Source organism: Eriocheir sinensis, chromosome 61 (genome assembly GCF_024679095.1).
Source record: "Eriocheir sinensis breed Jianghai 21 chromosome 61, ASM2467909v1, whole genome shotgun sequence".
In the NCBI taxonomy this organism is placed as follows: Eukaryota; Metazoa; Arthropoda; class Malacostraca; order Decapoda; family Varunidae; genus Eriocheir; species Eriocheir sinensis.
This window is the reverse complement of record NC_066569.1, coordinates 4,321,860-4,347,016: the sequence shown is the minus strand read 5'-3', so window position 1 is coordinate 4,347,016 and position 25,157 is coordinate 4,321,860. Positions and strand designations below refer to the sequence as shown.

General features: G+C 40.9%; 1 protein-coding gene across 2 annotated transcripts in view; it reads left to right on the top strand.

Moving 5' to 3' along the window:
* The window catches only part of LOC126986194 (tolloid-like protein 2), a 95,217-nt gene that overhangs the window by 27,330 nt on the left and 42,730 nt on the right, over positions 1 to 25,157 (top strand). For both annotated transcript variants that reach the window (XR_007739391.1, XM_050842146.1), the window contains exon 2: positions 17,760 to 18,181. Coding sequence is in view for 1 of the 2 variants with exons in the window: in XM_050842146.1 (XP_050698103.1) it covers positions 17,760 to 18,181 (422 nt within the window). In the remaining variant the exon portion in view is untranslated. The remainder of the gene's footprint in view (positions 1 to 17,759; positions 18,182 to 25,157) is intronic.

Below are 25,157 nucleotides of genomic sequence, written 5' to 3'. Positions count from 1 at the left end.
TTTCCTGCTTTTTTCCTATTATTCCGTTCTCTTCCTTCTTCTCCTTCCTTTAGCTTTTCCTCCGTTTTTCCTCCTTTTCATTTCTTTTTCCCCTTCTACATTTTTTCAATCCTATTTTTTATCTCTATCTTTCCTTCTTTTCCTCTTCCTTCCATTCTTCTTTTTTCCCTTCCCCAGTTCTCTTTTTTTCTCTCTTCCCTTTTTCCAACCCAATTTTTTTTCCTTTTTTTTCTCCCTTTTTTTCGTCCCTCACTAATTATGTCTCTCCCTGTCCCGTGATTGGTCCAAAATTGCTGACGTCATCACCGAGGCGGCCTTTGATTGGTCCAAATGACTCGAAATTCTGACGGAGCTAAATGGCCCGAGGGATTGGCTGGGAGGAGGAGGAGGAGGAGGAGGGGTAGGGGAAGGAGGAGGAGGAGGAGGGGAGGGGAAAATGAGGTTAGTCGGGAAGGGAAGGAAAGGTAAGGGAAGGGACGAAAGGGAGAGAGATAGAGGGGAAGAGGAGGAGGAGGAGGAGGTGAAAATGAGGTTAGAAGGGAAGGGAAGGGAATGGAGAGAATGTGCAGAGGAGAGGGGAAGAGAAGAAGGAGGAGGAGGAGGAGGAGGAGAAAATGAGGTTAGAAGGGAAGGGAAGGGAATGGAGAGAGTGCAGAGGAGAGGGGAAGAGGAGGAGGAGGGGAAAATGAGGTTAGGAGAGGGGAAGGGAAGGGAAGGAAAGGATAAATAATAAATGTGAAAGTGAGGGGAAGGGAGGAGAGGAGAAAATGAGGTTTGAAGAGAGGGGAAGAGAAGGAAGAACGTGTAAATGGGAGGGGAAATGGGGAAGGGGGGAAAGAAGAGGGGAATATGAGGTTAGAAGAGAAGAGAAGGGAAGGGGAAGGAAAGGAAAGAAGAGAGGAGAGAGGGAATTGAGGGGAAGGGGAGATTGAGGGAAAATGGGGAGGAAGGGAGAGAAGGAAAAAAGGTGAGGGGAAAAGGAAGAGGGGGAATATGAGGATTGAAGATATGGGAAGGGAAAGGAAAGGAGAGAAGGGAGGAGAGGGGGAACTGAGGGGAAGGGGAGAATGAGGGAAAATGGGGAGGAAGGAGAGAATGTGAGGGGAAAGGAAAGGAGGAGATGAAAAGAGGGGAAATGGAGGAGAAATAAGAGAGGGGAAAAGATAGAATGGAAGAAGAAATAAGTAAGAGGTAAAAAAAAGGGGGAAATAAAAGGAGTTTGTAAGTAAGGAAGGATAAAGAGGAGGAGGAGGAGGAGGAGGAGTAATATTTCTAACTCTTCCTTGTCTGTCTGTCTGACCTTGACACGACCTCCTCCTCCTCCTCCTCCTCCTCCTCCTCCTCCTCTTCCTCTTCCTCTTCCTCCTCCTCCTCCTCCTCCTCCTCCTCCTCGTCCTCTTCCTCTTCCACCCCCTTCACCTCAACACACACACACACACACACACACACACACACACACACACACAAGTGACAATGGGCGAGGATTACTTACCTCTCTGTTCACGGATTACATGGATTACACGTGCGTCGAGGGATTACACCCGGCGTAGGAGGAAGAGGAGGAGGATAATAAAGGGAGAAGGAAGAGGAAAAGTATTATAAAAGAAGGGGAAATTGATTAGGAGGATAGGGAGGAGGAGGAGGATAATAAAGGGAGAAGGAAGAGGAAAAGTATTATAAAAGAAAGGGAAATTGATTAGGAGGATAAGGAGGAGGAGGAGGAGGATAATAAAGGGAGAAGGAAGAGGAAAAGAAAGGGAAATTGATTAGGAGGATAAGGAGGAGGAGGAGGAGGAAAAAGGGAAGTAGAATAATAATAAGGAAAGAAGGAAGAGAAACAAAACTAATAAAGGAGGAAGAGGAGGAGAAAGGGAAATAGAATAATAATAAGGAAGGAAGAGAAACAAAATTAATAAAAAAAAAGAATAAGTAAAGGGGATTAGAATGAGGAGGAAGAGGAAGAGGAGAAAATAAGAAGAGGAGGAAGAGGAGGACAAAAGGGATATAGAAGGAGAAAAAGAGAAAGAAGGAAGAGTGGCAAATATAATAAAAAAAAAATAAGAGAGGGATTAGTAGGAGGAGGAGGAGGAGGAATAAATTGAGAGATAAGGTGAAATAAAAAAAATATAAAAACACGAAAATTAAGAGAATGAGGAGGAGTAAAAGGAAGAGGAATTGAAGGCAGAAGCAGAGGAAGAGAGAGAAGAAGAGGAGGAAGAAGAGGAAGAGTAGGAAAGAAAAAAATATATAGGAAGAAAGGAAGGAAGAAAACCCATAAACTCGATAAAAGAAAACGAAATAATTGAAGAAAAGAAGTATTATTATTATTATTATTATTATTATTATTATTATTATTATTATTATTATTATTATTACGAGCGCCGGCACTAATGAGTCAATCACATCAGCTGCAAAAAAAAAAGTTTATCTAATTACCCTTGGCGAAAAATAACTCTGCTTAATATTTGATGGCTATTGTTGTTTTTGTTTTGGCTTTTGTTTTTGTTGTTTTGTTTGTTTTTTGTTTGTGTGTTACTTTTTACCGGTTGTCCTGTTTTTGTTTACTTTTGTCTTCATTGCTGTTTTTCTTTATTTTTCTTGTTTCGTTTTGTTTTTTCGTTTTCCTTTTTTTCCCGGTTTTCCTGTTTTATTTTTTGTTTTTTTGCTTTTTTTGTTTTCTGTTTTTGTCTTCGTTGCTGTTTTCTTATTTACTTTTCTTGTTTTCTTTTGTTGTTTTCCTTTTTTTCCCGTTGTTTGCCTGTTTTGTTTTTGTTTTGTTTGCTATTATTTTTTGTCTTCATTGCTGTTTTTCTTATTTATTTTTCTTGTTTTCTTTTGTTTTCTTTCGTTTTCCTTTTTCCCTGTTGTGTTCATTATTTTTGTTTTTAGTTTTGTTTACTTTGTTTTTTTTTGTCCTCGTTGTTGCTTTCTTTCTCTATTTGTTTGCTTGTTTTCTTTTATTAGTATTTCAGTTATTTTGTCTTCCTCTATCTCTTTGTTTTCTTTTTTTTCTTATTTCTTTTTATTTTCTTTGCTTTTTATCTTTTTCCTTGATCTTGTTATTTTTCTCTTGTTTTGCTTGTTTTATTGTTTTTTTCCTTCTTTAATATTTTTCCTCAAATATATTTCTCTTCTTCTTTTCCTTGTTTCCTATTTCCATTTTTTTCCCTTATTTTCCTTTTCGTTGTCCCTTTTCCTCGTTTTTATTATTATTATTATTATTATTATTATTATTATTATTATTATTATTATTGCTTAATTTCATGTTGCTCTTTTTACTCATCTTTATCATTCTCATTGTTGCTGTTATTATTGTTTATCATTTTATCATTATTCTTTTGTTTTTTCACCCATTATGACGCGACCTTAGTGTGTGCGTGTGTGTGTGTGTGTGTGTGTGTGTGTGTGTGTGTGTGTGTGTGTGGCGGTAATTGTGTTCCGTGATCGTGTATTCCCTCATTAATCCATTCATACATTCATTCATTTATTCATACATTCATTCCCTTTAATTGCTTCCCCGTGATTCATTAGTTTGCTTCATTTATATATATTTTTTTATGGCGTATTTCTTTATTAATATTTGTGCTTTTTTAATTTTGTTTCATTACCTTTTTGTCAGTCAATTAGTCAGTCAACTTTCTTTTCTCTCTCTCTCTCTCTCTCTCTCTCTCTCTCTCTCTCTCTCTCTCTCTCTCTCTCTCTCTCTCTCTCTCTCTCTCTCTCTCTCTCTCTCTCTCTCTCTCTCTCTCTCTCTCTCTCATGTTCTTTTTCTGCTATTTTATTCTTTGTTTTCTTCTTCAGATTTTTTTTTCGTTTTGTATTCTTCTTTTCTTTTTTCTTTCACTATTTTTTTGTCTTTTATCCTTCCTTTTTTTTCTTTCGTTTTATTTTTTTTTTGTCTGCTGTTTTTTTCGTTTTCTATTTTTTGTACTCGTTTTTTTTGTTTTCTTTTGTTTTCTGTTTTCTTTTTCTATTCTTGTTTCTGGTTTTCTTTGTTTTGTTCTCATTTTCTTTTTTCTTTCTCTTTTCTTTTTTTGATTTTGATTTCTGTTTCCTATTCCTGTTTTCTATTCAGTATTATCACTTCATCTCGTTTTCTATTCTCCCTTTCTATCGTTTTCGTTTTAACATTTCTCGTTTTCCATTCCCTCGCTTTTTATCCATACATTCACACTTTTATTATTTCCCATTATTTCCTATTTCTTATTGTTTTTTACTATTTCTTATTTCTGTTATTTCCCTATTTTTTAAACCTCTATTAACTTCAATATAAATCCCAAACTATGATTTTTTGCGTATTTCTCTCCATATATTTTTCTTCGTGATGTTGAACTTTTTTTTATTTTTCTCCTTACTCTTTCTCTTTCTTATCGTATTTCTACTATTATACCTATTTTTTAATCATCTTTTAACTTCAATGTAAATCCCAAACTATGATTTTTTGCGAACGAGAATATTTTTCTTCGTGATATACTTTTTTTTCTATTTTATCATTTTTAGTTATTTTTCTCTTTACGATACAAGAAAAAAAAGATGAAATGCCAAAGGATAAAAAACTCTTGCACTCTTTCATTTCTCTCTCTCTCTCTCTCTCTCTCTCTCTCTCTCTCTCTCTCTCTCTCTCTCTCTCTCTCTCTCTCTCTCTCTCTCTCTCTCTCTCTCTCGCGGGTTACGAAAACAATTATGTCGACATGAACGAGAATACAGGCCAGAGAGAGAGAGAGAGAGAAACTATTTTTCAACCGTTTATTTTCTTTTATTCTTTCTCTATTGGAATCTCTCTCTCTCTCTCTCTCTCTCTCTCTCTCTCTCTCTCTCTCTCTCTCTCTCTCTCTCTCTCTCTCTCTCTCTCTCTCTCTCTCTCTCTCTCTCTCACTGTATTTCCACTTCATTACAGATACATTTTAACACACACACACACACACACACACACACACACACACACACACACACACACAACTTTTTTCCTCCCTTTTATCGGTTTCATGTGGAACTCTTTTTTATTTATTTTCTCTTCTTTTATCTCGCTTTTATTTACACGTGAGAGAGAGAGAGAGGTTTTTGTTTTATACGCGAATGGCACAACGTTGAAGTGTGTGTGTGTGTGTGTGTGTGTGTGTGTGTGTGTGTGTGTGTGTGTGTGTGTGTGTGTGTGTTATGGTTTTACTTTGTCATTCACAATTTTACTTTTCCTTCAATAAAGTAAGAAAAGTAATAATAATAATAAGAAGAAGAAGAAGAAGAAGAATTGTAATAATAATAACGATAATGATAATAATATGAAGAAAACAAAAACAATTACTCAACCTCCTCCTCCTCCTCCTCCTCCTCCTCCTCCTCCTCCTCCTCCTCCTCATCTTCACTTCATTGGCAGGTGAAGGAGGAGGAGGAGAAGATCTTAAGACTGAAGGCAAGTTTCTCAAGTGGAGAGATATTTTTTATCTAAGGGAGAGGGGAGGAGAGAGAAGACGAGGAAGGGGAAGAGAGGGGAAATGAGGGGACGGGAGGGATTGAAAGGAAGAGAAGGAAGGAGAACAGAGGGTAAGGGAACGGAAGGAAATGGAAGCGAGGGGAAGGGAAGGGAGGAGAAGAGAAGGGAGGGGAAGAGAAGGAAGGGGAAGAGAGGGGAAGGGAAGAGAAGGAAGGGGAAGAGAGGAGAAGGGAACGGGAAGAGACGGAAGTGAGGGGAAGAGAAAGGAAGGGGAAAAAGGGGAAGGAAGAGGAACAGAGGGGAATGTGAAGGGAAGAGAAGGAAAGGGAGAGAAAGTGAAGGGAAGAAAAGGGGAAGGGAGGGGAAATTATAGGAAGGAAAGGGGAGGGAAAGAGGGGAAGTTAGTTATTTTCCTCTTCTTCCTCCTCTTCCTCTTCTTCCTCCTCTTCCTTCTTCTTCTTCTTCTTCGTAGCTTTCTTCTGCCTCTTCGTCTTCTTCGTCTTCTCAATTCTTTTACATGTATTTCCCTCACCTTCTTTTTCCCTCCTCCTCCTCCTCCTCCCCCTCCTCCGTCTTATCTCCTGTCTCCATCCGCTTCTCTTTCCCTCTCATCCTTCTTTTTTTTTCTTCCTCTCTTCCTCCCTCCTAAACCTCTCTTCCTTTTCCTCTCTCTTCCTCACTCTCACTCCTTTCTTCCTCTTTCTTCATTCTCTTTTTTTCTGTATTTTCTATCGCCCTTTCTTTATTATTTTTTATCTTTTCATTCGTTTTTTCTTTCTCTTTTCTTTATTTTTTCTTTTCATTTCTTTATTCCTTTTCTTCTATCGCCTTTCTTTTTTCATAATTATATTTTTCCCCCTTTTTTATTCTTGTCCTCTTCCATTCCCTTCCTCTCTCTTTCCTTCCCTTCTCTTCCTTTTCATTTTTTTTCTTCCATTCCTCCTTTTCTTTCTTCCTTTCTTTTTACTTTCCTCTCTTTATCTTCTTTTTCCTTTCTCCCTGTCCTTTCCCTTCCCTTTCCCTTTCCCTTCCCATTCTTTCCCTTCTCTTCCCATTCTTTCCCTTCCCTTCTTTCCCCTTCCATTCTTTCCCCTTCCCTTCCCTTCTCTCCAAATTCCTTTACTTACCCTCTCATCCTCTCTCTCACCTCTCTTCCCCTCTTTCTCTTCCCCTCTTCCTCTTCCCTTCTTCCCCTCTTCCTCATCAGTTGTATCAATAGCGGGATGATGAATGGCCAATAGATAGACATAGATAGATAGATAAATAGATAGATAGATAGAAAAACACTAGAAATTTATCTTATTGCTTTTTCTCTCCCTCCCTCTCTCTCTCCCCTCCCTCCCTCCCTCCCTTCCCTCCCTTCCTCCAACAAGTGGCCCTCAAGAATGTCTGAGGAAGAGGAGGAGAAGGTGGAGGAGGACTCTCTCTCTCTCTCTCTCTCTCTCTCTCTCTCTCTCTCTCTCTCTCTCTCTCTCTCTCTCTCTCTCTCTCTCTCTCTCTCTCTCTCTCTCTCTCTCTCTCTCTCTCTCTCTCTCTCTCTCTCTCTCTCCTCCAAAAGCCACTCCAAGTCAAGGAGGAGGGAAGGAGGAGAGGAGGAGAGGAGGAAGGGAGAGAGGAATGCCAAAGGAAGGAGGATGGAGGAATGTAGGGAGAGAGAGAGAGAGAGAGAGAGAGAGAGAGAGAGAGAGAGAGAGAGAGAGAGAGAGAGAGCGCTGTCCCCGCTAATGACCTTGCTGGTTTTAACGAGGGAGGAGTAGGAGGAGGAAGAGGAGGAGGAGGAGGAACACAGAAGTTGAGGAAGAGGAGGAGGAGCAGGCGGCTTGACTTAATGCCACTAATAATAATAACAACAATAACAATAATAATAACAATAACAATAATAATAATAATGATAATAATAATAATAATAATAGCAATACAGGTGGTGTGAGTGGCTCTAAACCCCTTATTATCGTTATTACTATGAAATCAAACTAATTACACCTCCTAATTAGAAAGAAGGGAGGAGGAAGGGGAGGGGAGGAAAGAAGGGGAAGAGGGGAAAGGATAAAGAGGGAGGAGAGAGGGGAAAGAGAGAGAAGACGTAAATTAAAAAGAAGAGAATGGGAGAGAGGGAGAAAAGATTAGAGAAAGAAGGGAAGGGAAGAGAAATAGACAGTAAGAAGGAAGGAGAAAGAGAATGGGAAGGAAAGGGAAGAGGGGAATAGGAAAAAGAAGGGAAGAGAGGGGAAAGGAAGAAGGGTATAAGAGGGGAAAATGAAAAGAGGAAGAGGGAAAAAAGGGAGAAAAGGGGAAGAGATAGAAAGAGAAAAGGAAGAAGGGTATAGGAGGGGAAAGGAAGAAGGGCAGAAGAGGGGAAGTTGAAAATAGGAAGAGGGAAAAAGGGAGAAAAGGGGTAGAGATAGAACTGGAAAAGGAAGAAGGGTAGAGGAGGGGAAAGGAAGAAGGGTAGAAGAGCGGAAAATGAAAATAGGAAGAGGAGAAAAAAGGAAGAAGAGGGAAGGAGATAGAAATTGAGAGAAGATGAAAAAAAGGAAGAAGGGGAGGAGAGTGGAAGAGAAAAGGGAAGGGAAGAGAAACATGTAAAGAAAAAGGAGGAGAAAGGGGAAGGGAAGGGGGGGAGGTAGTGAGTGAGTGGGGGGTAACTATTAAGAGTTGGGGGGCAAGGGGGGTAGAGGGGGGCCACCAACACAGGGAGAGGCCGAAAAATTATTATAAGTCGGTCTTGATAAATTGTTTGCTAATGGCGCTCTTAATAAAGCCATTAGGAAATTATTACAATGGATTATTCTTTTTTTTTTATTTTATTTTTCTCACAGGAGCAGAAATTAGTCCAATGTGTGTGTGTGTGTGTGTGTGTGTGTGTGTGTGTGTGTGTGTGTGTGTGTGTGTGTGTGTGTTAATGAAAATTCGGCTTAGAACAATTTACATTCTTTTTTCGTCTTCCTCCTCTTCTTCTTCTTCTTCTTCTTCTTCTTCTTCTTCTTCTGATAACTTTTCCATTTTCATCTTTCCTCATTTTCTTAGCTATACCTCCCCCTCCCTCCTTCCTCTTCCTCCTCCTCCTCCTCCTCCTCCTCCTCCTCTTCCTCCTCTTCTTCCTCCCTATCAGCCAATCTATCTATCCTTCCATCCATCTCTCGGTCTACTGGAAGCCCTCTCTCTCTCTCTCTCTCTCTCTCTCTCTCTCTCTCTCTCTCTCTCTCTCTCTCTCTCTCTCTCTCTCTCTCTCTCTCTCTCTCTCTCTCTCTCTCTCTCTCTCTCTCTCTCTCTCTCTCTCTCTCTCTCTCTCTCTCTCTCTCTCTCTCTCTCTCTCTCTCTCTCTCTCTCTCTCTCTCTCTCTCTCTCTCTCTCTCTCTCTCCCCTTATCTTCCCTCCTTCCTCCCCCTTTTACCTTCCCTTCCTCCTCCTCCTCCTCCTCCTCCTCCTCTTACCTGACGCCATAAGCAAAGTTTACACAGTGTAGGATTCTCTCTTCCTCCTCCTCCTCCTCTTCCTCCTCTTTCTCTTCCTCTTCCTCCTCCTTCATATTTTTTACAGTTTCCAATTTCCACAATCTTCATCTTCCTATTCCGCTTTTTTATTATCAATCTCTCCTCCTCCTCCTCCTCCTCCTCCTCCTCCTCCTCCTCCTCCTCCTTCTGCCGGCACCTTTTTACATCTCTAATCAATACGGCTCAATTATGAAGGAGGAGGAGGAGGAGGAGGAGGAGGAGGAAGACTCTTGTTGAAGTCCCCAATCCTCTCCTTCTACCTTCCTTTATTGCTTGTTACCTTCCTTCCTTCCTTCCTTCCTTCCTTTCTTCCTTCCCTTTTTCCTTCTATTATTTATTTGTGATTTTTATTGATTTCCCTCTTCTTCTTCTTCGTCTTCTTCTTCCTATTATTATTATTATTATTATTATTATTATTATTATTATTATTTTCTTTTTCTTTTAAAATTTTCTTCCCCTCTCCAATCTTTTCGCTGCCTTTTGTCTTTTCTGTTCCGGTCTTTGGCAATCTCTCTCTCTCTCTCTCTCTCTCTCTCTCTCTCTCTCTCTCTCTCTCTCTCTCTCTCTCTCTCTCTCTCTCTCTCTCTCTCTCTCTCTCTCTCTCTCTCTCTCTCTCTCTCTCTCTCTCTCTTTACATTTTCCTGGAAACATTTTATGCTGACGAGTTGGAGGCAAATTTGGAATTCTCTCTCTCTCTCTCTCTCTCTCTCTCTCTCTCTCTCTCTCTCTCTCTCTCTCTCTCTCTCTCTCTCTCTCTCTCTCTCTCTCTCTCTCTCTCTCTCTCTCTCTCTCTCTCTCTCTCAAAATTAAAAGTGGAAATTAAGGAGAGAGAGGAGAAAGGGAGAGAAAAAGGTGTATAGAAAATCATGAACTACCCCTCCTCCTCCTCTTCCTAAACCTCCTCCTCCTCCTCCTCGCGTTCCAGAACTTGCCTTTGATAGTTATGAAATGATGTTGTTGTTGTTATTCTAGTAATAGTAGTAGTAGTAGTAGTAGTAGTAGTACTGCATAGCTGGGCACGATAACAGAAAACCTTATTCCCGATATCCGATAACTGATAATGGAAAACCTTATCGGTGATAACCGATATTCGTTAACTGGAGACACAAATATAGGCGATAACCGATATAAATCCATAATTCTGATACTAGCTAGCGATAAGTCCGATAGGCGAAAACAATACTATATTGATCTTTCAAATAAAAAACCTAGATGAATTCAAATTTTCATGATCTATATTTTAGAAAACTTACAAAACCTGAAAACCACACGTTGACACGTACATATGGACGGTAATACTAGAAACGCCTGAACCGGTGTTGTGTTATTTGGCGTCCCCACCGTCAAAAGCTGGCACTTTTGTATACAAACACTGGCCTCTCGTGAACTGCGCATGCTCAGACCAGCAAGCGTAGACCTGTACAGTCTCACAAAGCTTTTTAACCGTAATTAAGAGTTGCTGGAATGCTGAATCAGACATACAGTACCACTACCACCATCCTGGCTGTTTCTAGAACGACACTTTACGAGTTGTATTTATATGTACAGAGTTTCGTTCTAGAAACAGTGAGGATGGTGGTACTGTATGTCTGATTCAGCCTTCCCGCAACTCTTAATATGTTAAAAAGCTATGTGAGACTGTACAAAACACGCTACTAATCTGAACGTGCTGGCATGCTCACAAACGAATATGGAATATCAAATTTGAGGCAGTGAATAATCATTTTGGGGGCAAAGTTAAATGTTTTTTTCTCGTTGATATATTGATTTTTGAGTCTAACAAAAAAAATAACCTAGTGTTTTAATGTTGATGATCTAAGTATGAAATCTCTTCACCGAAGATATTTCATACCCCGAAGTTTTTTCATACAACACTGGGCGCCCGGGCCACGCATGCGCAGTAGTGAGGAGACAACGTTTTTTTTTTTTTTTTTTAGGAGAGGCGGAAAAAAGTAGCGATTATCGCTAGTTTGGTTACAAAACTAACGAAGATACCGATATATATTTAAATAAGTAGCGGATGGTCGATAACCCGATTTTGTTATCAGCGATAAAGTATCGCGATAACTTATCGCGATAACGCCCGGCTATGAGTAGTAGTAGTAGTAGTAGTTCTTATTATTATTGTAGAAGCGAAGGTATACAATCAATTCTCTCTCTCTCTCTCTCTCTCTCTCTCTCTCTCTCTCTCTCTCTCTCTCTCTCTCTCTCTCTCTCTCTCTCTCTCTCTCTCTCTCTCTCTCTCTCTCTCTCTCTCTCTCTCTCTCTCTCCGCTAACGAGCCAATTAAGACTGTCTCCATGTGTACAGGTGTGTGTGTGTGTGTGTGTGTGTGTATGTATTTGCGTGGCTATGTGCGTGCGAGTATCTCTGTTAGTGTGTGTGTGTTAGAGTGTGTGTATGTGTGTGTGTGTGTGTGTGTGTGTGTGTGTGTGTGTGTGTGTGTGTGTGTGTGTGTGTGTGTTTATTTATCTGTTTGTTTGTGGGGACCATTTATTTATTGCTTTTATTGACCTCTCTCTCTCTCTCTCTCTCTCTCTCTCTCTCTCTCTCTCTCTCTCTCTCTCTCTCTCTCTCTCTCTCTCTCTCTCTCTCTCTCTCTCTCTCTCTCTCTCATTGTGGTGGTAAGTAGCATATCTAATACCTATCCTTCTTCCTTCCTTCCTCCTCCTCCTCCTCCTCCTCCTCCTCCTCCGCCTCTTGTAACACACTCGCTTTCCTCCTCTCCCTCTGTTTATTATAATTATTATTATTATTATTATTATTATTATTATTATTATTATTATTATTGTTGTTGTTGTTATTATTATTATCACCTTTTCTTCTGACTTCTTTCACATCCTCCCTTTTTTTCTCTCCCCTTTCCCTTATTCCTCTCTCCCTTTCCTCCTCTCTCCGTCTCTCCTTTCCCCTTTATTCTCTCTCTCTTATTCTAACACTCTCCTCTCCTCCCTTCCACTCCCTTACTCTCCTCTCCTTTCGCTTTTTCTTAGTTTTTTTCTTCCCTCTCTATCTCCTTCCCTGCCTTCCACTTCTTTCTCCTTTCCTCTACTCTCGTTCTTTTTCTCTCCCTTCCCTTCTTTATCTCCTTCCCCCTCCCTCCTCCTCCTCCCTTCCTTTCACACTTTTCTCTATCTCTCTCCCTTCTTCCTTCCCTCCCCCTACTTTCTTTCTTTTCTCTCCCCCCCTCTCTCTCTCCCTCTCTCTCTCTTCCTCTCACTCTCTACCTCCCTCTCACGTAAGCTTGTTAGGGAGAATTATAGGTCGTTTTCCCTGTTCAGGTGAGAGAGGGAGAATGGAAGGGAGGGGATGAGAGGGAAAAGGGAGGGGAAGAGAAGGGAAGAAGGGGGGGGAGGGAAAGGGAACTGGGATAGTGAGATAGAGAGAAAGTAAGGGAAGGGAATGGTCAGGATGGGAAAGAGGGGAAAATGAGGGGAGAAGAGGGAAGAGAAGGAAAGATGAAGGGGAGAAGAAAGAAAAAGAGGAATGGTGTTTGAAAAGAGAACGGAGAGAGGAGAAGAATGGGAAGAGGAGGGAATGGATGCTTGTGAAGGGAGGGGAAGTGAGGGGAAAGGAAGGGGAAGAGATGGGAAAGGAAGGGGAGGAGAGGAGGGAAAGAGAATGGGATATTAGAAAAGAAAGGGAAAGGATAGGAAAGAGGGGAAGTGAGGGGAATAGGAAGAAAGGAAAGGGAAAAGAAAGGGAGAGGGGAGGGGAGAGAGAAATTGAGAAGGGAAAGAGAGGGGAAGGAAAAAGGGAAATAAAGGAAGAAGGGAGAGAGAGAGATTGAGATAGCGAAAGTGAGGGGAATTTTTTTCTTTCTTTTTTTTTAGAGAGAGAGAGAGAGAGAGAGAGAGAGAGAGAGAGACTATGCAGGCATTGTTTTTTTGTTTGTTTGTGTTTCCCCTCAAACGTTTTCTCTTTCATCATTATTATTGTGTTCGAATTTTGTTTCTCTCTCTCTCTCTCTCTCTCTCTCTCTCTCTCTCTCTCTCTCTCTCTCTCTCTCTCTCTCTCTCTCTCTCTCTCTCTCTCTCTCTCTCTCTCTCTCTCTCTCTCTCTCTCTTTGTGGCTGCCTTTGGCGTGAAAATATAATTGTTTTCAGGAAGAGAGAGAGAGAAGTAAATCTCTCTTGTTTTGATGTCGGAGAGAGAGAGAGAGAGAGAGAGAGAATTTTACCTCTCAGTTTTTCCCTTTATATTTCTCTTTCCTATCTTCCTTCCTTCCTTCCTTCCTATCTTCTGTCGTGAATCTTCATTTTTTTCTCCTTCTCTTCCTTTTCCTCCCGTTTCTTCCTCTTCTTCTTTCTTTCAAATTTTCTTCTACATGTCTTCCTTTTATTCACTAGGGTTTCTCTCTCTCTCTCTCTCTCTCTCTCTCTCTCTCTCTCTCTCTCTCTCTCTCTCTCTCTCTCTCTCTCTCTCTCTCTCTCTCTCTCTCTCTCTCTCTCTCTCTCTCTCTCTCTCTCTCTTTTTTCGTCACTTAATTCACCAGTTTTAATATTTTCTTGCACCTCCTCCGTCTTCCTCCTCCTCCTCCTCCTCCTCCTCCTCCTCTTCCTCCTCCTCCTCCTCCTCCTCTCCTTTCATCTTTTCTCTCCTTTCTTCCTTTTTTCCTCTACATCATCATTATCTCTTTTGTATCTGACAGGTTAGTTTGAGAGAGAGAGAGAGAGAGAGAGAGAGAGAGGACAGGTTCGATTCTGGACCAAAATAAGGAAGTAAATTGAATCAAGTTTTAATCTTAGAGAGAGAGAGAGAGAGAGAGAGTGGACATAGATCAGGCTTTGAATACACCAATCAGAGTAGAATATAACTCTCTCTCTCTCTCTCTCTCTCTCTCTCTCTCTCTCTCTCTCTCTCTCTCTCTCTCTCTCTCTCTCTCTCTCTCTCTCTCTCTCTCTCTCTCTCTCTCTCTCTCTCTCTCTCTCTCTCTCTCTCTCTCTTTTGTGGTTGATATTATCTCAGATTTGGGGCCAAGAAGTTAACCGGTTTCCTCTCTCTCTCTCTCTCTCTCTCTCTCTCTCTCTCTCTCTCTCTCTCTCTCTCTCTCTCTCTCTCTCTCTCTCTCTCTCTCTCTCTCTCTCTCTCTCTCTCTCTAATTAAAACTTCCGTCCTGCTTCCTGATTGGTGTAAGTTTCTCTCTCGGTCAGTCAAGGTTGAACGTGATTGGCTACCTGACATGACCTCTCTCTCTCTCTCTCTCTCTCTCTCTCTCTCTCTCTCTCTCTCTCTCTCTCTCTCTCTCTCTCTCTCTCTCTCGCTCTTATCTTTCTTTCCCCTCATATCCCTTTTTCTGTTCTATCCATTTTTTTCTTTTTTTCACATTTTCTTTTTCCCCTTTTATTTTTCTCTCATTATTCTTTCTTTCTCCTCTTTTCCCTCTCTCTTTCATATCCATTTCCTTTATTTCCCTTTTTTTTCCCCCTTTTTTCTTTCCTAATATTTTTTCCCTTCTCTCTCTCTCTCTCTCTCTCTCTCTCTCTCTCTCTCTCTCTCTCTCTCTCTCTCTCTCTCTCTCTCTCTCTCTCTCTCTCTCTCTCTCTCTCTCTCTCTCTCTCTCTCTCTCTCTCTCTCTCTCTCTCTCCCAATCATCATCCGTAATGGTCCAATTTGCACCTTTAATTAACCTGAATACCCGCACACACCTTGCCCTGGTAAACACTGTCCCCTCCCTCCCCCCTTCCTCCTCTTTTTCCTTCCCCTTCTCTCCCCTTCCCTTTTCCCTTCTTTTATTTTTCTTCACCTTTCCTAACTTTTATCTTCCTCCTCAATTCCTCTCTTTTCCTTCCCTTTCCTTCCCCTCCCCCTTTTTTCTCTCCCCTTCCTCTTTCCCTCCTCCGCCTCTTTCTTCCTCTCAACTTCCTTCCCTTCCTTTTTGTCCCTTTCCCTTCTCCTCCCTTTCCCCTCTCTCTCCCTCCCTCTCCCCCCTGCCTTTTTACATCCCCTTTTCCTTTTCTTTGTCTCTCCTAATCTTTCTCTTTCTCTTTTCAACTCTCCTCCCTTCCTTCCTCTACCTCCCTCTTTCACTTTCCCCTCCCTTAATTTACCTGCCCGTCCCCTATCCCCTTCCTTAACCCCTTCACCCCCTCCTCTACTCCCCTTCCTTCCTCCCCCTTTCACTTCCCCTTCTCTTCCCCTCTTCTCCCTTCACTCCCTTTCCCCTTCCCTCTCCGACCCTCCTTTTTCTGCCCTTCCCCTCATCCCCTTCCTCCTTCTCCTTCCCTTCCATCCCCTCTCCTCCCTTCTTCATTATCCCTTCCCCCACCTATGTACTTTCGCCCTTCCCCTTACTTCCCCTCACATAAACTGTTCCTTCCCCTCCTTTCCTTCCTCTCTTTCTCTCCTTCCTGTCTTCTTTCTCCTTTCCTCTCCTTTCCTTTCCTCTTTCTCACTTCCTTTCTATTCCCCTCCCTTTCTCTCTCTCCTTCCTTTCTTCCCATTTACTTCCTTCCTTCCTTCCTTCCTTCATCCCTTCTTCCTATCACTTCCTCTCCCCTTCCTCCTCCACCTCCTTCTCCTCCTCCTTTATCCTCTCTTCCTTTCCAAACATATTCTTTTCTTCCTTTATCTATTAGTCAGCAGCAGTAGTAGTAGTAGTAGTAGTAGCAGTAGTAGTAGTAGTAGCAGTAGTAGTAGTAGTAGTAATAGTAGTAGTAGTAATAGTAGTAATAGTAGTAGTAATAGTAGAAGTAGTAGTAGTAGTAGTAGTAGTAGTAGTAGTAGTAGCAGTAGTAGTAGTAGTAGTAGTGACAGTAGTAGGTCATGCAAATCCGTGTGTAATGCGTGACGACTTTTTTGGAAGCGTTTAAAGTGATTTGCATACGACGTACTCTCACACACACACACACACACACACACACACACATGTAATACGCATACGGCAAAAACAGGCTATCAACATGCACTGACATTTCTCTCTCTCTCTCTCTCTCTCTCTCTCTCTCTCTCTCTCTCTCTCTCTCTCTCTCTCTCTCTCTCTCTCTCTCTCTCTCTCTCTCTCTCTCTCTCTCTCTCTCTCTCTCTCTCTCTCTCACACACACACACACACACACACACACAATCGTACTACTCACACCCGAACGCACTCAATTTCCTTCTTCCGGAGAGAAAAAGAATCTATATTTCAGTTCCATTGTATATTTTTTGTCAGTCTTCCTCCTCCTCCTCCTCCTCCTCCTCCTCCTCCTCCTCCTCCTCCTCCTCCTCCTCCTCCTCCTCTTCCTCTTCCTCTTCCTCCTCCTCCTCCTCTTCGTGGTGGTCAGTGAAGGGATTAAATATAAAAAGAGAAAAAAAGAAAGTTAGACCAGTGCAGGATTACAGAGAGAGAGAGAGAGAGAGAGAGAGAGAGAGAGAGAGAGATTTTCAATGCTTCACTCTCCATTTAAAGACTCGAAGGCCATTTAAAGTTTTCCCTCAAATGTGAAAAGGAGGAGGAGGAGGAGGAGGAGGAAAAAGAGGAGGAAGAGGAAGAGGAGAGCGGATGATGTTTTTCACATTTTGGTTTTTATTTATTTTTTTTTTACTCTCTCTCTCTCTCTCTCTCTCTCTCTCTCTCTCTCTCTCTCTCTCTCTCTCTCTCTCTCTCTCTCTCTCTCTCTCTCTCTTTCTATCTATCTATCTGTGTCTATGTTTGTATACCATTTACATGTGTGTGTGTGTGTGTGTGTGTGTGTGTGTGTGTGTGTGTGTGTGTGTGTGTGTGTCGTGTAAACAAGGTCACGTGACTCGACAATCGGACCATCAACAGCTAACGAGGATTAATTTATGGGCGACTAATGGCTTTAATTGGTCCCCTTTGTTTGCCCTTGTTATTATTGTTATTATTGGTTATTACGGACACACACACACAAACACACACACACACACACACACACACACACACACACACACACACACACACACACACACACACACATTTCCTTTTCTTTTTACTTTCCTATATTTTCCTTCACTAATCACACACATAGACTCATACACACACATTTCCTTTTCTTTTTACTTTCCTATATTTTCCTTCACTAATCACACACATAGACTCATACACACATTTTCTTTTCTTTTTACTTTCCTATATTTTCCTTCACTAATCACACACATAGACTCATTCACACATTTCCTTTTCTTTTTACTTTCCTATATTTTCCTTCACTAATCACACACATTTCCTTTTCTTTTTACTTTCCTATATTTACCTTCACCAATCTTTTCACCTTTCTCTATTTTCCTCTTTCCCTGTATTTTCTACCCTTACTTTTCTTTTTATACTTTTCTAGTGTTTTTTTTACTTTTTTTTACTGTTTTTTTACATTTTTACGGGTTTTTTCCCTTTCCGTTTTTCTTTTTTCTTTTATTTAACTTTTTTTTGCACTCATTTTTACCTTTTCTTACTATTCTTTTCCCGTTTTATTTCTTTTTCATTTATTTCCCGTTTTTCCATTATTTTCTAACTTTTACACTTTCTCTTTCTACTTTCACTTTTATTTTCCGTTTTAGACTTATATTTTACTTATTTTCACCTATTTCTATTCATTTTCCCTCTTTTCCTGTCCGCTATAATTTTCTTCCCTTTTCCATATCTATTTTCACATTTATTTCCATTTTTCTACCTTCTTTTACTTCATTCTTACTTTTTACCTGCATTAATCTCTTCTTACCTATATTTTACTTCCTACCTTTTCACTTTCTATGTTTTCCCTTTCACTTTACTTTTTTACTTCGATTTTACTTTTTACTCATCTTAATCCTATTTTCCCCTTTTCATTTTTATTATCAGTTTCATTTCATTTCATTTCATTCCAACCTCTAACTTTCCCTTTCTCCGTCCCACCTCCAGATGGGTTCATTAACGACATCGCGCTGCCCGTGGAGGCCTACGAGAGGGAGCTGGAGGCGCAGAGGGCGGCGGGGGGGATAGGCCTACCGCCCCCCTCCCCCTCCCCCCCTTCCTCCCCCCCCGCCAACACCACCCACCCCCCTCGCGACCCCCCCAGGCAGAGGAGAAAAAACCTGGCGGAGAGGAGACGGAAAAGGAGAAGGGAACAGCACAAGAAACACAGGAAGAGGATGAGGGAGGGGAAGAGGAAGAGGAAGAAGGGAGGAGGTAGAGGAAGAGGAAAAGGAGGAGGAAGAGGAGGGCTGCGTGCTGGGGTGGGAGAGGCCGGAAGAAGAGCAGTAAGAAGAGCAAGAGCGAGAGGAAACATGGAAGAGAGGAAGAGGCTGCGGGCGAGGGCGAGGAGAGCGGCAACGGCGAGGAAGGTAAGAGGAAGAGGAGGAGGTAGAGGAGGAGGAGGAAGGTGATGAAGGCGATATTAGATTAGAAGTAAGGGAAGAAAGAGGACGAGAAGGAGGAGGAAGATGAAGAGTAAGAGGAGGAGGAGGAGGAGGAGGGGGTAGAGGAAGAGGAGGTGGAGGAGGAGGAGGAAGGTGATGAAACTGATATTAGATTAGAAGTAAGGGAAGAAAGAGGACGAGAAGGAGGAGGAATATGAAGAATAAAAGGAGGAGGAGGAAAAAAGAGATAGATAGAAAGAAAAACAAATAGATAGACAGACAGATAGATTGGTAGATAGATAAATAGATAGATAAATAAGTAATATATATAAACTGATAAAAGAGGAAGAGAAAAGAGAAAAAAATATATAAATAAGAAGAAAATAAATAAAAGGAAACGAGGATAGAAAAATGAGAAAGAATATAAATAGGAAGAGAGAGAGAGAGAAGAGAAAATAACGAAAATGAAGAGAAAGGAGAAAGAGAGAAGACAGTGAATAAGGGGAAGGAAGATAAACGAAAAGATATAGGAGAGAGAGAGAGAGAGACGGTAGATTAAGCAACAAAATAATGAGAAGGGATAAAGAAAGAGAGATAGAGACAATGAACTAAAGGGAGGAAGAGAAACACGAGGGAATAAGAAAGAGAGAAGAAGATTAAGAAGAAGAATTCGAGGAAAAGGAAGAAGAGGAGGAGGGGAGAGATTTATAGAGGAAGAAAGGGATAAATTACGAAGGAGGGAAGAAGAGGAGGGGAAGAAAAGAGGAATGAAAACAAGAAAAGAAAAAAGAAATACAAGAAAAGGAAAAAAAAGGAATTGAGAGAAAAGAGAAAGGGAGAAAAGGTGAAAGAAAGATTAACTAGGATTGAGAGAGAGAGAGAGAGAGAGGTCAATTAGCTAATCAGGAAACAAATATTGAGGAAGATTCATATTTACTCTCTCTCTCTCTCTCTCTCTCTCTCTCTCTCTCTCTCTCTCTCTCTCTCTCTCTCTCTCTCTCTCAATTAGAATAAAAGCCAACTGAATCCGTGAGATCGACACTTAATCCAGCTTACGTGAGAGAGAGAGACGTGGAGACAGAACGGTGAGATATATTCAGTACCTGTTAATTCTCTCTCTCTCTCTCTCTCTCTCTCTCTCTCTCTCTCTCTCTCTCTCTCTCTCTCTCTCTGTCTCTCTCTCTCTCTCTCTCTCTCTAATCCTTGAATCCTTGAATCCACACGACCCCTTTTGCATGTACACACACACACACACACACACACACACACACACACACACACACACACACACACACACACACACACACACACGGCCCAGTAGCTCAGTGAATAATGCGTCTGCCTCACAACCAAAAGGACCAGGGTTCGATTCCCCGGCCAGGTGAAGATAAGTTGGGTTTATCTTCTTTCACGTGTAGCCTCTGTTCACCTAACAGTGAGTTGGTACGCCACGTCAGACAAGGAGTTGTGACCTCGTTGTCACGGTGTGATGTGTGTGAGTGGTCTCAGCTCTACCCAAAGATCGGTACTACGAGCTCTGTGCTCTTCCGTAGGGGAACGGCTGGCTGTCTCGAGAGAGACCCGCAGCAGACCAAGAGGTGAATTACACACACCTACAAGGGAGTGTGGGTTAGTCTATTCTCTCTCTCTCTCTCTCTCTCTCTCTCTCTCTCTCTCTCTCTCTCTCTCTCTCTCTCTCTCTCTCTCTCTCTCTCTCTCTCTCTCTCTCTCTCTCTCTCTCTCTCTCTCTTATTAATTTGCTTTAACTAATTAATTCTACGTCTTACCTTCTAATGCACATACACACATACATATTTACATACACACCAGGGATGGAGTGAATACAAGAGCTGTGTATTCGAATACGAATACTAACACTTCGAATTCCAGCGAATATGAATTCGAGTACACTGAAATAGTTTTAATTGGAATATAATCACGAATACCACTTGAAGTTATTCATGACTACATTGATGAATACTTTTCATTGAAAAATACCTCCTTGACGTAACTGGGTACAGCAGTGTTCAAAAGTTATGCAACAGTAACATGAGCTCATGAACCTGTGCTGTACACGACCATTACACGTCCGCCCAGGAGGCTGAACGTGTAAGGAACAACGGCCGGTATTTCTGATAATAAATTCTGAAGCATTTGTCAGATTATTTGTAAAATACGAATACTTTTCCCTTGTATTCCAATACGAATGAAAATACTTGACTTTTATCAATAATTATTCGAATGCGAATACACCCAAATACGGTATTCGAATGTATTCGAATACGAATACCGAATATGAATACTCGAGCCCTGGTTACACACATACATACATTTTCTCTCTCTCTCTCTCTCTCTCTCTCTCTCTCTCTCTCTCTCTCTCTCTCTCTCTCTCTCTCTCTCTCTCTCTCCTCTTTCGGACCATTTTTCTTTCTTTCGCACACAAACACATTTGCACAAATAGACAATTCTTCTCTCTCTCTCTCTCTCTCTCTCTCTCTCTCTCTCTCTCTCTCTCTCTCTCTCTCTCTCTCTCTCTCTCTCTCTTGCACCCAATCTTTACCTGTCCCATTAATTAGAGTTTCTACACCTTTATTCTCTCTCTCTCTCTCTCTCTCTCTCTCTCTCTCTCTCTCTCTCTCTCTCTCTCTCTCTCTCTCTCTCTCTCTCTCTCTCCCTAATTAGCACTTTTCCCCTCTTTCTCCCCTTATCTCACACCCTTTACCTGTCTCCCTTGATTCACCCTTTTTTTCGCCCCTTTCCCCCCTCCCTTTCTCTCCCCTCACACATTCACGCATTGATTATACCCTTTCCCCCTTTTCTTATCCTCTTTAAAACACCTGTCCCATAGTTTTCCCTTTCATTAACACCTGCAACCTCTTTTCATCCCTTATTACCTCTTCTAAACCCTTTATTTAACGCTTTATTTCAACTTTAAACATTTTTTCCTTTAATTTTCCTTCTGTATCCTCTTTTCTGTTTTCATTTACAACATTTAGTACTCTTCAATTACATGTATTTACCTCATTTGACATTTAATTACTATCTATAACTTTTTTTTCACCTGTAATTACCATCTTAACCTAATTACCACATTTCACCTTTTCTCTTTTTGCTCTTCGTGTCTCTCTTTGCTAGTAATTACCACTTTTGATTATTTCCCTCTCCTCTTCCTCGTCTTCACCTGTATTGCATTTAACAACCTCTTCTAATCCCCTTATTCCCTCTTTCCCCTTCTCACCCTCCTTCAATTTCCACATACACCGTTTATTACCTTTATTTACCTGATTTGCCCTTTGATTACCACCTCTAACCCCTTTTCTTCCTTAATTACCACATCTATCCCACTTTCCCTCTCCTCCACCTACCTTTTTTTTTTACCTGTAATTACAACATTTAACTATTTTTGCGACTTACAATACCTCCTTAACTTCTCTTTTCATCTTTAATTATCACCTCTAACCCTTTTCTTCCTTAATTACCACATCTATCCCACTTTCCCTCTCCTCCGCCTACCTTTTTTTTTTACCTGTAATTACAACATTTAACTATTTTTTCGACTTACAATACCTCCTAAATTTCTCTATTCATCTTTAATTACCACCTCTAACCCTTTTCTTCCTTAATTACCACTTCTATCCCACTTTCCCTCTCCTCCACCTACCTTTTTTTTTACCTGTAATTACAACATTTAACTATTTTTTCGACTTACAATACCTCCTAAACTTCTCTATTCATCTTTAATTACCACCTCTAACCCTTTTCTTCCTTAATTACCACTTCTATCCATCTTTCCCTCTCCGTCACCTACCTTATTTTTTACCTGTAATTACATTTTTTTTCAACTCAAAATGCCTCTTAAACTTCTCTATTCATCTTTAATTACCACTTCTAATCCTTTTTTCCTCCTTCCATTTTTGTTGTTTTTACCTCCTTTTCTTGTAATTTCCAACTTTTCCCTATTTTCCTAGATTTCCTCTATTGGTACATTTTCCACCTGTAATGACCTCTCTTTTGGCCACTCTCTAATTTTATCTTTTTTCAGGAACAGCAATTAGCGGACTTTTTTTCTGAACTTTTTTTTTATGCCCTTGAGCTGCTTCCTTTCCTGTAAAAAAAAAAAAAAAGACCCTCCTCTAACACCTTCTCTCCCTGTAATCACCCTTTTTAACCCCCATTTCCCCTCTTTCTCTCCTGAATTACTACTTTTAACCCCTTCTATCCTCCCTTCCCCAGGAGCGGGTGTGGGTGGGCGCCATCCCGTACACCTCTTTCTGCACTTTAACTATCACTTTTAATACTTTTCCCCACTTTCCCAACTTTAACTATTACTTTTAATACTTTTCCCCACTTTCCCAACTCTAACTATCACTTCTAATCCATTTCCCCACCTTCCCAACTCTAAATATCACTTCTAATCCTTTTCCCCACTTTCCCAACTCTAAATATCTCTTCTAATCCTTTTCCCCACTTTCCCAACTCTAAAATCACTTCTAATCCTTTTCCCCACTTTCCCAACTCTAAATATCACCTCTAATCCTTTTCCCCACTATCCCAACTCCAAATATCACTTCTAATCATTTTCCCCACTTTCCCAACTCCAAATATCACTTTTAATCCTTTTCCCCACTTTCCCAACTCTAAATATCTCTTCTAATCCTTTTCCCCACTTTCCCAACTCTTACTATCACTTCTAATCTTTTTCCCCACTTTCCCAACTCTAAATATCTCTTCTAATCCTTTTCCCCACTTTCCCAACTCTAAATATCACTTCTAATCCTTTTCCCCACTATCCCAACTCCAAATATCACTTCTAATCCTTTTCCCCACTTTCCCAACTCCAAATATCACTTCTAATCCTTTTCCCCACTTTCCCAACTCTAAATATAATTTATAATCCTTTTACCCACTTTCCCAACTCTAACTATCACTTTTAACACATTTTCCCCACGTCCCCAACTCTAACTATCACTTCTAATCCTTTTCCCCACTTTCCCAACTCTAAATATCACTTCTAATCCTTTTCCCCACTTTCCCAACTCCAAATATCACTTCTAATCCTTTTCCCCACTTTCCCAACTCTAACTATCACTTCTAATCCTTTTCCCCACTTCCCCAACTCTATCACTTCTAATCCTTTTCCCCACTTTCCCAACTCCAAATATCACTTCTAATCCTTTTCCCCACTTCCCCAACTCTAACTATCACTTCTAATCCTTTTCCCCACTTTCCCAACTCCAAATATCACTTCTAATCCTTTTCCCCACTTTTCCAACTCCAAATATCACTTCTAATCCTTTTCCCCACTTTCCCAACTCCAAATATCACTTCTAATCATTTTCCCCACTTTCCCAACTCCAAATATCACTTTTAATCCTTTTCCCCACTTTCCCAACTCTAAATATCTCTTCTAATCCTTTTCCCCACTTTCCCAACTCTAACTATCACTTCTAATCTTTTTCCCCACTTTCCCAACTCTAGATATCTCTTCTAATCCTTTTCCCCACTTTCCCAACTCTAAATATCACTTCTAATCCTTTTCCCCACTTTCCAAACTCTAACTATCACTTATAATCCTTTTCCCCACTTTCCCAACTCTAACTATCACTTCTAATCCTTTTCCCCACTTTCCCAACTCCAAATATCACTTCTAATCCTTTTCCCCACTTTCCCAACTCTAACTATCACTTCTAATCCTTTTCCCCCACTCTCCCAACTCCAAATATCACTTCTAATCCTTTTTCCCACTTTCCCAACTCTAACTATCACTTCTAATCCTTTTCCCCACTTTCCCAACTCCAAATATCACTTCTAATCCTTTTCCCCACTTTCCCAACTCCAAATATCACTTCTAATCCTTTTCCCCACTTTCCTAACTCTAAATATCACCTCTAATCCTTTTCCCCACTTTCCCAACTCTAAATATCACCTCTAATCCTTTTCCCCACTTTCCCAACTCTAACTATCACTTCTAATCCTTTTCCCCCACTTTCCCAACTCCAAATATCGCTTCTAATCCTTTTCCCCACTTTCCCAACTCTAAACATCACTTCTAATCCTTTTCCCCACTTTCCCAACTCTAAATATCACCTCTAATCCTTTTCCCCACTTTCCCAACTCTAACTATCACTTCTAATCCTTTTCCCCCACTTTCCCAACTCCAAATATCGCTTCTAATCCTTTTCCCCACTTTCCCAACTCTAAACATCACTTCTAATCCTTTTCCCCACTTTCCCAACTCTAAATATCACTTTTAATCCTTTTACCCACTTTCCCAACTCTAAATATCACTTCTAATCCTTTTACCCACTTTCCCAACTCTAACTATCACTTTTAACACATTTTCCCCACGTCCCCAACTCCAAATATCACTTCTAATCCTTTTCCCCACTTTCCCAATTCCAAATATCACTTCTAACCCTTTTCCCCACTTTCCCAACTCCAAATATCACTTCTAATCCTTTTCCCCACTTTCCCAACTCCAAATATCACTTCTAATCCTTTTCCCCAATTTCCCAACTCTAAATATCACCTCTAATCCTTTTCCCCACTTTCCCAACTCCAAATATCACTTCTAATCCTTTTCCCCACTTTCCCAACTCCAAATATCACTTCTAATCCTTTTCCCCACTTTCCCAACTCCAAATATCACTTCTAATCCTTTTCCCCACTTTCCCAACTCTAACTATCACTTCTAATCCTTTTCCCCACTTTCCCAACTCTAACTATCACTTCTAATCCTTTTCCCCACTTTCCCAACTCCAAATATCACTTCTAATCCTTTTCCCCACTTTCCCAACTCTAAACATCACTTCTAATCCTTATCCCCACTTTCCCAACTCCAAATATCACTTCTAATCCTTTTCCCCACTTTCCCAACTCCAAATATCACTTCTAATCCTTTTCCCCACTTTCCCAACTCCAAATATCACTTCTAATCCTTTTCCCCACTTTCCCAACTCCA